At 43.1% G+C, this 12,554-nt stretch overlaps 1 protein-coding gene across 2 annotated transcripts in view; it reads left to right on the top strand.

The window, feature by feature from the left end:
* Window positions 1-12,554, top strand: part of ZNF407 (zinc finger protein 407) — a 413,239-nt gene that overhangs the window by 165,802 nt on the left and 234,883 nt on the right. For both annotated transcript variants that reach the window (XM_066247609.1, XM_066247611.1), the window contains exon 4: window positions 755-829. In XM_066247609.1, the coding sequence (XP_066103706.1) occupies window positions 755-829 (75 nt within the window). The remainder of the gene's footprint in view (window positions 1-754; window positions 830-12,554) is intronic.

The following is a 12,554-nucleotide window of genomic DNA, read 5'->3' as shown; positions in this document are numbered from 1 at the left end:
AAACAATCACACAATGTAATTAAATCGATGTTGTACCGTATTCAGTAGCAGAATGGTGCTGCATGGGCTGGCGGTGGATTCCTGTCCATTTCACATTTATGTCAATAAACTTGACACAAGCGAGCTGCTCTGTGTGGAGAACGAGACAGCCTGGCAGGTAGTACTTTGTGTTTTAGCTATTGATACCTTCCTGGCACGTCAGTACTTTTTTTTTTTTTTTTTTTTGCCTGCGCTGCAGATTCAATAAACATTCATATCATTGTTAGAAACCTCTCTTCGAATTATTACTGTGTATTTAAGGAAACTTCACGAAGGCTATTCATTTTGTCTTTTATAGTCCCTTAAATATTTAATAAAATGACATTTTCTGAAATCATCTGGTGATGGAAGTGTGGGATCAACCAGGGGGCAGTGAGTGTTATTACACTGAGATATTGCTTTCTCTTTCCTCCTGACTGACAGTGAAGACAACGACTAAGGAACCAAAGTCATTGTTTCAGTCACACCGGTGTCCTCGGCTAAGAAAATGAACCATGCAGTTTAGATAGTTATTTCTTCTGGTTTCCAAGTATTGCAGTATATTTAGTCTGCATGCAAGCTTCCTGTTTAGCAAGGATGCCATCACACTGCATTTTGTGTGACATCTGTACAGACACGCCTATTTTTAAATACTTTTTTGTACGTAATTCTAGCAGAGAATAAAATTCAAGTTTTAGTTCTATAATTAATGTTTCTTTTTTTTCTTTTTTTTTAGGGTTGCTTTTGTAATGAAGAAGCACTTAAACACTCATCTACTAGGCAAACATGGAGTCGGTACCCCAAAGGAAAGGTAATTTTTACTCCTTTTAAAATATTTAACCATCTATTTTCATTTCAGGATTTGTTTCATGATGTGGCTTCTAGGATTTTTATGAAGTCAGCTCACGTGATTTGCCTTTGGGGTCCTCTGTCGTTGGCTACCATGTTGTATGCCATTCTCCTACAAAAAGTTACTGTCATATTAAGATGTGAAAGGATTTGAGGGAATCTGAGTTTGTGCATTTTTAAAACAACCTTGAGACAGTAGAAGAGTTACATCAGAGTGGACTGACCTTTGCAGATACATTTGAATGAGCTATGGTAAATATGTAAAGCTAAACTGTGGCGATTTCTCCCCTGTATTTTTATTTTGAGGTTTTAAAATAACATTTTTGACTTCTCACTGTAGTATTAAACATTGCCGATATTAAGAAGGAACTACATCTTTGTCATAGTAGTACTATGACAAAGTAGTACTACCCAAATAGTACTCTAGTTGCCATGTCATGGAAAATAACACTACAGTTATTATGTTGTCAGCTGCCAGGTTTTCTTTTTTCTTGCTCTGGTGTCATAATTAGCTTTATCACATAGAGTTACTCATAGAGTTACTGAGATACAGTGACGTCAGCTACCAGGTGGACATGGCTACCTCTGACATTTTTAAATCTTCAAAACCCATAGCTCACTCAGACTTAGTGCAGACCTTCCTTCAAAGATACACACGTTCAACTTTCCCCAGACCCTCTGGGAAAGTATTGGAAACCCTAGACACTCCTGGAAACTTGTTGGCTTTTAATAATGTCTTAAATGTCAAAAATCATCCAATTTGTTCTGTTCCTCTCTAGCAAGGGACCTCTTCGGACATGCTTGAAATGCATAATTGCCTTTTAAAAAATTTTAAAATACTCTTTTCAGTATTTTCTATGCTTTCGAGGAATTTAATTTGACCTTTCTGTTGGAGGCCTATTGTTTTCTTCAGTATTTCAGTTTGGGCATGACCGCTGTGTCAGAACATTGAGATGTCACATACGTCTGCTTTTTACCTTTGATTTCTTATACTTTTCTATGTAACATTATATTTAATTTGAGCCAAAATGTAGGTGCTGAATATACCTGAAAGCATTCTTTTTGAAATTTAAAGAATTCTATATTATTTAAAGTATAATTTGCGACCTGTTATGCTTTTATAAGTTCAAAGTTATGTTTCATAAATATTTAAGAAACTGGGAACAAAACTTTTAATTACTAGATTCTCATCCTTTGCACATGCATTATCTCAATTACTTATTCTATGACCTTAATAGCCATGTATTATTTATTCTAGCTGTATCAGTCTTAAAGGCTGTGATTCAGGAATATACAATTTTTTATTCAATATCTCATAATAAATGTTAGAAATGTTATTTTTCACTCCAGTTTCAGTGCTCTTCCATTTGGAACCTTTATGTACAGGTAATGAGAGTGAGTGTTTTACTTTACAAATAAATTCAAATGACAACAGTTTAGATCAGATACTTAGTAAAAAGAAAATATTTCCCCACCGTATAACTAGTATACATTTTGAACTCAAATGTATCATTTATCATCTCATCCGTATTCACCCTCCAGGCACCTTAAAAATCCTAGTACCTTATATACAGTATGATGGGCCTTTGGAAATCCCGGAGACTTCCGTCTGGATTTTCCATTTACCATTTCCTATGCAGTCAGGAGTGCACTCACTCACTGGCTTTCACTTGTTTCGGTCCCTAATAAAGGGAGTCTAAAAGGGGCAAGAGATGACTGACCTGTGGTGGTGCAGTGGAATAAAGCATCAACCTGGAACACTGAGGCCGCCGGTTTGAAACCCTGGGCTTGCCTGGTCAAGGCACATATGGAGTTGATGCTTCCTGCTCCTCCCCCTTCTCTCTCTCTCTTTCTCTCCCTCCTTTCTTCTCTCTCTCTCTCTCTCCCTCAGAAAAAAATTGAATAAAGTACTTATAAAAAAATAAAGTAAAAGGGGCAAGAGAAAGATAGCTGGTCTCTTCCCCCTTGAGATGGGGTGAAGTTTTTCAGCATCACCGGCAAGATTTTTCTTCTAATGCCAGGCAATGCCTGTCAAAAGGGAAAGAACGCCCTCTCTGCGGGGCTGTTCCCTTCCGAGTTGCTGCGTTTATCTGAACTGAACGTTTTGGATTGAGTGATTGAATTGCTTTTCCCCTTAGAAGCTCTGTGGTTCAGGACCCTTCTCATTTGTGACACCTGTCTATGGCACGGCCCCTGTCCTGCATGGAAGCGTGGGGCCGGAAGGCCTGGCCGCAGTGCGGGGTCATCTTCCAGTGGATGTCCGCGGCTGCGGGAGACTGAGGTGTAAGCAGCACACCTGCCGTGGTCAAGGCCGGAGGCCCCTTCCTCTGGCTGGCCTCCCTGTGCGCCTTCCAGAGGGAACGGATGCCTTTGAATGACTTTAGGAGACAAAGAAACTTTATCAGCATTTAGAGCCCTCACTCTGGCTGTAACTGTTCTCAAATTAAGTTAAACACTTTTTTCTTACCTATTTAAAACATTAACACCTTGGCTAAAATTTTGAAAGCTTGCTATATTTTAATTTCTCTAGGACAGTATAATCAGTTTATTTTTTGTGTTTTGAATTTGATTCTCTCTCTTTACGCATTGCGTATCATAGCAATAGTAATAGCAGTAAGCTAAATAGGCCGTGACAATTAAATTAATAATGCATTTTGCTTGCGAGTATTTAGGCCTTGTGCTTTGACTGATATATGCAAAAATGATAATTTATTACAAATCAGTTCATATACTTACATTATCATTTGATGAACCAGTAAATTTTATCAGCATGACTGTGCTTAGCAACAAAAAACTAAATAATTTCAAATATACTTTTTTGACTCCGTGAACACTTCAAAGTGATGGTTTGTGTAGTAACACACTTTTATGTTCCTTCATTTGCATGAACTTATTTCAAGGTAGTACCTTGCTATACTTTTGAAATCTGTACTATTAATATAAATTACTAAATAGAGCCACATTCAATCCACATTTTAAAATAATAAACTTCAATTACTTTGCAAGTTTACTCTAAAGCAGTCCCTATTTTAAATAAGTAATTCTCTTTGTACTACAGTTAGCCCAAGTATTATGACTTTAAGTTCATTAATAGTAACCTGGAAAACGAGCTTCTCCACAAGGATCACAGTTGAAGCTGCCGTAGAAAGTGTATCTGTGTTCAGGCCAGGTGTGTGTCACAGCAGAGAGCGATGTGTTTGTAGTTCAGTGTGTGGGTGTCAGCCGGCTTGCAGTGATGTGTGGACAGGAGCAGAGGAAGGACCCCCGGAATCCCTGACCTGAAGCATTGCCCCAGGAGCAGAGGAAGGACCCCCGGAATCTCTGACCTGAAGCATTGCCCCAGGAGCAGGGGAGCAGGGGAAGGACCCCCCGGATCTCTGACCTGAAGCATTGCCCCAGGAGCAGGGGAAGGACCCCCGGAATCTCTGACCTGAAGCATTGCCCCAGGAGCAGGGGAAGGACCCTCGGAATCTCTGACCTGAAGCATTGCCCCAGGAGCAGGGGAGCAGGGGAAGGACCCCCGGAATCTCTGACCTGAAGCATTGCCCCAGGAGCAGGGGAAGGACCCCCGGAATCTCTGACCTGAAGCATTGCCCCAGGAGCAGGGGAAGGACCCCCGGAATCTCTGACCTGAAGCATTGCCCCAGGAGCAGGGGAGCAGGGGAAGGACCCCCGGAATCTCTGACCTGAAGCATTGCCCCAGGAGCAGGGGAGCAGGGGAAGGACCCCCGGAATCTCTGACCTGAAGTATTGCCCCAGGAGCAGGGGAAGGACCCCCGGATCTCTGACCTGAAGCATTGCCCCAGGAGCAGGGGAAGGACCCCCGGAATCTCTGACCTGAAGCATTGTCCCAGGAGCAGGGGAAGGACCCCCGGAATTCCTGACCTGAAACATTGCCCCAGGAGCAGGGGAAGGAACCCCGGAATCCCTGACCTGAAGCATTGCCCCAGGAGCAGGGGATGGACCCCCGGAATCCCTGACCTGAAGCATTGCCCCAGGAGCAGGGGAGCAGGGGAAGGACCCCCGGGATCCCTGACCTGAAGCATTGCCCCAGGAGCAGGGGAAGGACCCCCGGAATATCTAACCTGAAGCATTGCCCTAGGAGCAGGGGAAGGACCCCCGGAATTCCTGACCTGACGCATTGCCCCAGGAGCAGAGGAAGGACCCCCGGAATCCCTGACCTGAAGCATTGCCCCAGGAACAGAGGAAGGACCCCCGGAATCCCTGACCTGAAGCATTGCCCCAGGAGCAGGGGAGCAGGGGAAGGACCCCCGGGATCCCTGACCTGAAGCATTGTCCCAGGAGCAGGGGAGCAGGGGAAGGACCCCCGGGATCCCTGACCTGAAGCATTGCCCTAGGAGCAGGGGAAGGACCCCCGGAATCCCTGACCTGAAGCATTGCCCCAGGAGCAGGGGAAGGACCCCCGGAATCTCTGACCTGAAGCATTGTCCGAGGAGCAGGGGAGCAGGGGAAGGACCCCCCGAATCCCTGACCTGAAGCATTGTCCCAGGAGCAGGGGAAGGACCCCCGGAATCCCTGACCTGAAGCATTGTCCGAGGAGCAGGGGAGCAGGGGAAGGACCCCCGGAATCCCTGACCTGATGCATTGCCCCTGTGGTGTCTGGACACTGTCAGGAAGCGCCGTGTTGGCAGCCTCTCAGGAATGAGGTGGATGTGCTCCCTAAGCCACCGGTGCCAGGATAGGATTTTAAGATGATGCAAGAGTCAAGTGACTTCACAATCAAAGAAGTACACTTTTCTTCTTTCAGTGGTTAATGAAGGTACAGATCAGAACCTTAGTATTTTGTCCTTGGAGGAGTCTATGAGGGTTATGTGTCTTACTGTCAACACAGCTGTTGGGTGTGTTCTGGCCCCTGGGTGGGGGTGGGGGGGATGGGCTCAGGGGGACGGGCCCAGGTCTCCTTCAGAAGACCGAGCCCTGACGTTTGTGCTGGCTTCTCCCCTTTTATCAGACATCTGGAATTTGTGGCCGGTCACCTTTCCTGCACAGTACCTTCAGTCTTACCCAGAAGTACAGTCTTCCCTGCCCAGGGCCCTGTCCCCTAGTCTGACTGTGGGGCGGGAACACGGCAGCTCTGACACAGGTTCTGACTCGTTGTCACCGTTCATAGGCGACAGGACAGCGTGGGAGTCGGTCTCCTTTCTCTCTTTTCTCACAGCTTTATATTTATTTGTAAAATGCTGTGGAAGTATTACCATCATTTCCTGTTTTGGACTTTAGATGTAAGATTCACTCTTCTTCTTAAACATAAAAATCCAATACCTGTCATTTTGGGGGAAAGCATATAGACACCTACACGCACAGTTGGTATTGAAGCTTTGCTCGTGATACTCAGTGTGGATCAGAAACTTAGGATCCTTTTAAATCAGAGAATAATAACATTGTCTAAAAACTCTGAATTTGGAAAAGATTATACTCTTAGTATGACATTAGCTCCTGTTGTCACTTTACTGTCCATTTTAAAGAAAGAATTTGCCTTTGGCTAAGTTGTTACAAGCATTTGTTTTCTGTTGCTGAAGGATCAATAGTATTTCTCTGGTTTATTTTGTGTGAATTTCTGTGAGGTAAATACCGTTTTCTATTTTACCTTTGAAATGGGAAGCTGACTCTCCTGGCGCGTACACTGGAATATGTGATTCTTGTCTTGCAGGGTGTTCTTTGTCAGTCACTTCCTGTCTCCTGGCTCCCGGCTTTTGTTCTCCATAGCCCACTGGTTGTTGGTCTTCCTTTGTCACCTCCTCCTTTACTCTGATGGGAGGCCATCTTCTTGTTTTTCTTCCATGAGGGTCAAATTTAGGGTATTTCTAGAATATTCTCTGCTTTAAAAAGTATTTACAGAAGCAATAACTCTGTTGAGCCGCAGTGGAAAACAAACTTATCAGTTCTTTTCATCGAGGTTGCCTACTTTAAGGAGCAGGAGCTTGTTGTCTTTTTTATTTATTTATTTTTCTTTTTTTTCTTTTTTCTTTTTTTGCATTTTTCCAAAGCTGGAAACGGGAAGGCAGTCAGACAGACTCCCACATGTGCCCGACCGGGATCCACCTGGCACGCCCACCAGGGGGTGGTGCTCTGTCGCATCCAGAGCCACTCTAGCGCCTGAGGCAGAGGCCACAGAGCCATCCTTAGCGCCCGGGCCATCTTTGCTCCAGTGGAGCCCTGGCTGTGGGAGGGGAAGAGAGAGACAGAGAGGAAGGAGAGGGGGAGGGGTGAAGAAGCAGATGGGCACTTCTCCTGTGTGCCCTGGCCAGGAATCGAACCCGGGACTTCTGCACGCCAGGCCGATGCTCTACCACTGAGCCAAACGGCCAGGGCCAGCTTGTTGTCTTTTAATGACTTAATGTTGCTATTGCATGGGTTAAGGACAACCTTCCTTCTGTGTTCTCCCTTTTCTCCATCTGTAGTCAGTGTCCAGTCTAAAGACAGCACACTGTGACTATGGGACATGGGTTTATTGGGACAAAGTGGGATCGAAAGATCAGTCAGTCCTGCTCAGTAACCCTGTGTGGAGAGATGGGAGTCACAGCAGCTCAGCTGACCGACATTCTTATTTTGAGATTCCCTTTTCTATTTCCCTGACTTAAACTGACAATTTATTAAGGCACATAAGAGATAAGTATACATTTTCTACTGAAGTTATCTTGTCAGCATGTGAGAAGTAATTCTAAATTGAATGGATAATTTAGATGTCATACAGCAACTGTATGCTGTATGACAGAAGTTTTCTTCCTCTTACGTTATAGATTTTCCCAGTGAACATTAACAAAAGGAAATGTCAGTGATGTAGAATGTTGGGACCTCAGCTCCTGGTTTGTTTGTGAAGTTTCAGCTCACTGTTTTGGGGAGGTATTTGGATTTAGGTCATTGTCACAGCTCATCTCTGAGGGGATGCCCATCAGTGCGTTGGCTTCCTCAGCTACTGGGATTAGTGGTGGCCGTGCGTGGACTCCTGGGTTCTGGGTCTCCGTCCGGTGACCAAGCTTGCAGGAGCCATACAGACTTTCCCCCATGCAGCTGTTAGTGCATGTTCAATTTACCTTTTTGCCAGACTTGTCATGAGAGGGCTGCTCTCCTGACTTCACGGCAGGGCCTGGCTTTTCCTCCATTGATGTTGGCTTGACTGGTTTTGTACTGAGTTTACATGATGTCTTAGACTTAAGAAGTCGCCTTACAGCACCCCTGTATTTATTGTGAAGGTGATGCTCAGGGTCTGCACATGTCCTGTCATCCTGTGAGAGTCAGAGGGCCATTCTCTGTGGTCTTCATTCCAGGAAACATTGTGCCTTCCCAACAACCTGTCATTTTGGTCTTAAATGTTAGAACATCGTGGATAGCTTCATGGAATGGGGTTTATTTCCTGCTGTTCTTTCTGTGTCCATCTTTTCTCCCTTTCTGGGAAATTCCCATTTTATATGATTGCTATATATAAGAACCTCCCATAATTCAAGGGAAGTTTTGCAGTGGGGATTTTTGTCAAGTAGGGTCAGAATTTGTCTGGGAGTATACATGTCCACAGACACTTGGTTTTGGGGGACTTGGTCGAGCAGCATTGGCCCCGTTATGAGACTTTTTAAAAAATTTCCTTGTCCCACTGTATGGAAATGTAGTACATTTCTTCTTATTGCTTCAGTGGTGCTTTCCTTTTGTCATGATCATGTTATTCGAAGAGTGCCTGCTAAGCAGGCTGGCCAGTGTGCCCTGCGACACAGGGCCACTGTGCTCCCTTCACACCAGCCTCTGCCCTCAGAAGCGACCACTGCCCTTAGTGTGTCACCTATGTATTGACACAAGACCGTATTTACTGCTTTAACGGGGAGTCCTCATGTTAGTAGTACGGAGGTTTTAAGTGTTACTAGTGTATATATGTTACAGAAGTCTAAGATTGTTTTCTACTCTTCCTAAGATTTATTTAATTTTAAGCCAACATGTTATTGAGCATTCCTCTCTGTGTATTCCATTCGGTATTTAAATAAACACAAATATTATATGATTCTTGTTCTTTAGAAGATATTGGTTGTTATACAATTACCCATAATATGTAAAGAGAAGAGCTCCACAATGACGCAGGAGGAAGTTTTAGGACAGGGAACAATTAATCTTCCTCAAGGGGTATCCCAAGGTAGCCCAATAAAGACCTCTCATTTATTCATCAGTTTATTGGTCAGCAGCGGACAACACTACGTCTACTGCGGTTAACTGCTGTTATGTCATCTCTCCTGGTTATCAAATTGTTTTCTGTTTTTATTTCAAGTCTCAGTCTGGTGTCCTGACATCTTCTATGAGTCCCAATCTTGTCTATCCTGTCTGTAATTGATCTTGGTTTTTATTACATTCCCATTGAGTAGATGTAGAAATTCCTGTAGCCCACCACCCACCATGTCCGTCTCCTGACAGAGAAGCCCAGAAGACCGTAAGGATGCAGCGAACATTAGCATTCTGTTCTCTGGTACCCGTACAGTGAGTTATTAGAACATCGATCTATGCTTCAGTGCAGATGATCTTTATTAAAATGACATCTCCTATTGCCTTCGCTTTCATTCCTATGTAGAAATAGATAAAATTGAGTCTTGTGACGGTAGTGAACTGTTCTTTTTCTAGTATGTATGTTCCTATTGCTCTTGAATAAAATCATACATTGTTGTTGGTTGTGAGAAGTCGATTTTTTAGGAGATTGCTTTTTGCTCCCATTAGTAATTCAAGCAGATCTTAGCTATAGGATTGTCCTCTCTCTTCAATGTTTAAAAGGTCAATAAATAAGTGACCGCAGAGATGACGGATCGGATGTGGTAACTGTTCGGCGTGTGGGTACCTCCCCTGGCAAGCCCCGAGAATAGTTTGATCTATTCTTTTATTTTACTTAAATCAGTTTTAGAACACGGGGGCTTATACATCTGGATGCTGACTAAAACACGCCGTAAGCTTTTGTCTTGAATTCCCAGTCAGCGCCAGAATTAAAGAGAACAAAAGCCTGTATGTTCACTGCAGCCTTCAATTATGGTTAATTACCGACTTTATACAGTTCATTATATGCACTGACTTCTTGTGAGAGGTTCTTTATATTCGTGATGTCTTGGTACTGGCTTCTGAAAGTCCACGATTAAATTTTTTCCTCAAGAATTTTCAGGAAACAAAAACTTTCTGAAATAATTTTTGTCAAGTTGGATCAAAGCAACTTGATCATCCATTTTAACTGAAGAGAAGGAGATGTTTACATTTCATTATGCTCCAGAGCTCTGAAAAGAAAAAGTCAGGATTTCATAGGTTGTTCTTTAAGATATTCCCCCTCCCCCATTATTTTTTGTCCTATGATCACTTGTATAATAAACTATGAACTTAAAACAAAGGGCCACAATATGGTCCTGCTCCCACATGTAGGACCTGCCAGATCCACAGGAGAAAGCAGGCAGGCAGTGATGTTCTCTGGAGACTTGTGGGTCTTATATTGATCTTAAGACAAAAGAACTGTCTTACTTGTCAGCTAATTCTTCATTCCCTTCTAAAGAATCATGACACCAATTGATATTTGGTAAGATCTTAGAACCTTCTAGGGTGCTATGATTTTATCTGTGGATCAGATGAACTCAACACTTGGGTTAAAAACTGTCAAATATTGGTGATTTCATATGAGTCAACCTGATTCTGTTTAAAACTGTTTCTAGCGTATGATCTTAAAATAGAGATCTGCTTTGCAGGAAAACAACCATTTCTATTGAATTTTAATATCATCCAGTTCTTTCTTGTTTTGTGATAATGATTTCCTGGACATAGCATTGTGTGGTTAGTGTAGTTAGAAATCGGGTCAAAGTGAAGTGCAACGCTTTCTCAGCATCTTTCTTAGTATTTCCACTCAGTGTCCCTCTGAGAGCCAGGGCCCCTGGTCCTCTGGGCCAGGTCGGAGTGTACTTTCTTCCAAGGCCGGATGCTGTCTCACTGTGGAAACCCTTTCCTGGATCTCCAGCCTGAACAGCCACTTCTTACCAGCAGAACCCGCATGGACAGCAGCTCATTCGGTTCTGTTGTCCTTCTTGGGGGCGAGGTTGGTGGCTTCCCTTCTCTGTCTTAGTTTTGTAGAGAGTGATGAACACTTGGTGAATATTTATAGATTTTAAGATACTGAAATCTGCATTGGAATTTTTTTGAAGATGGGCTTCTCTTAGCTAGTCTAATATATGATTTATGGTCCCATTATGAGAAAGGCATTTCAGATTAGCCCCGTTTTATGTCACTGTGTACGTCCTGCTTCTTAGTTGAGTGAACCTCAGATGTGCTCTTTTCTGTGTCAGTGTGACAGTCACACTTCTCGCCTGCGTCACTGAGGACACCTGACCTCACTGCTGAAGGTCATGGTGAATAGGACATGTGTTCATAGTTCTACACATACATACAGAGAATTATACTATATACATACATGCTGCATTTGGTATTGTAAATGTGCTTCTCTTTATAGAAACATGAACAGTTTCAGATGCCAAGGTCTGTGTCATATCTGTTTCCCTTTCTCATGCTAATCTGGTAGAGCAAAGAATTATGGGAAACAGCAGATTTACTAGGCCATATGTGTACGAACATTTTTATTTAAATTAGACCCCATTTTTCTCTGAAGTTAATTATAAAACAGTAATTCCCTCATTCATTCTCACGGCACATTGTGGTGTTCAGACTGTCTTTTTCTCCTCTCAGATTTATAATTGTGTAATGTGGATATCCATGTATTTTTGGCAACTAGAAAGTGGCAGACTTATTGTTGGGTTTCAGGTCCTTTACAGTTTATGCCTTTTTGAAAACATATATTGTTTCTATGTCAATCAGATTTTGAAGATGAAGAAAAATTTTAAGAAAATCAGCCTAATATTTATGTGATTAGTATTCATAGGAATAGCACTATATGAACATATTTCAAGGTGACAGTGAATTTTTTAGTTTTCTCTTTTGATTAAACAGAAGGAAAAAAAATGTTGCACAGAACAGAACCAGTAAAAGTTTAAGTGTTCTGTCTGAATTTGGGAGGGCCCAAAGTCCGTGTCCAGGTGTGGGCACCTTCCCTGCCTCTCAGAGAAGCTGTGGGCTCTTCCTCAGGCCACAGCGAGCCTTCTGCCACATCGAGTTCTCTTCCTTGCACAGTCAGCCGTTGGCCGTGCAGTATAACACTCATACTGCGGATGCCTGAGGAATGAGAGGTCGTTCAGTGTCTCTGGAAATCCTGGTTTGAATCGGGCAGCTCAGAGGCCAGTGAGTTGGGCTCTGAACTTACTGGGCTGATGACAGCACCCAGCCTCCACATGTCAGCACAGCTTTCCTTACTGGGCTCGGCTTGTGAAGGTGTCTCATGCTTCTGAAGAAGTGATTAATATCAAACAGTTTAAACAAACAGACTCAGCTGTTGGAGTTGATGAAAATAGAGAATTTAAAAAATAAAAAGTAAAAGAATGTAACCATTATTAGCTGGAAATACAAAAGTTGGGACCAATTATGTATAAAATCTGGAATGTAATGTTCAGCTTTGCATGTCTGGTGATAACTTCACAGATGTTCATTATATTACTGAATGGATAAATAATATCAGGTAGGGTCTCAGCTGGACCAGTGCTGACCAGAGGTGACTTTTTTACCCATTTGTGCCTGGAGGTGTGTGGACTAAGGCCATGATTCCCTGTGTTTAATGACCCATA

Source organism: Saccopteryx bilineata, chromosome 11 (genome assembly GCF_036850765.1).
Source record: "Saccopteryx bilineata isolate mSacBil1 chromosome 11, mSacBil1_pri_phased_curated, whole genome shotgun sequence".
Taxonomy (NCBI): domain Eukaryota; kingdom Metazoa; phylum Chordata; class Mammalia; order Chiroptera; family Emballonuridae; genus Saccopteryx; species Saccopteryx bilineata.
The sequence above is the reverse complement of the archived record's forward strand: the minus strand, read 5'-3'. Positions and strand labels throughout refer to the sequence as shown.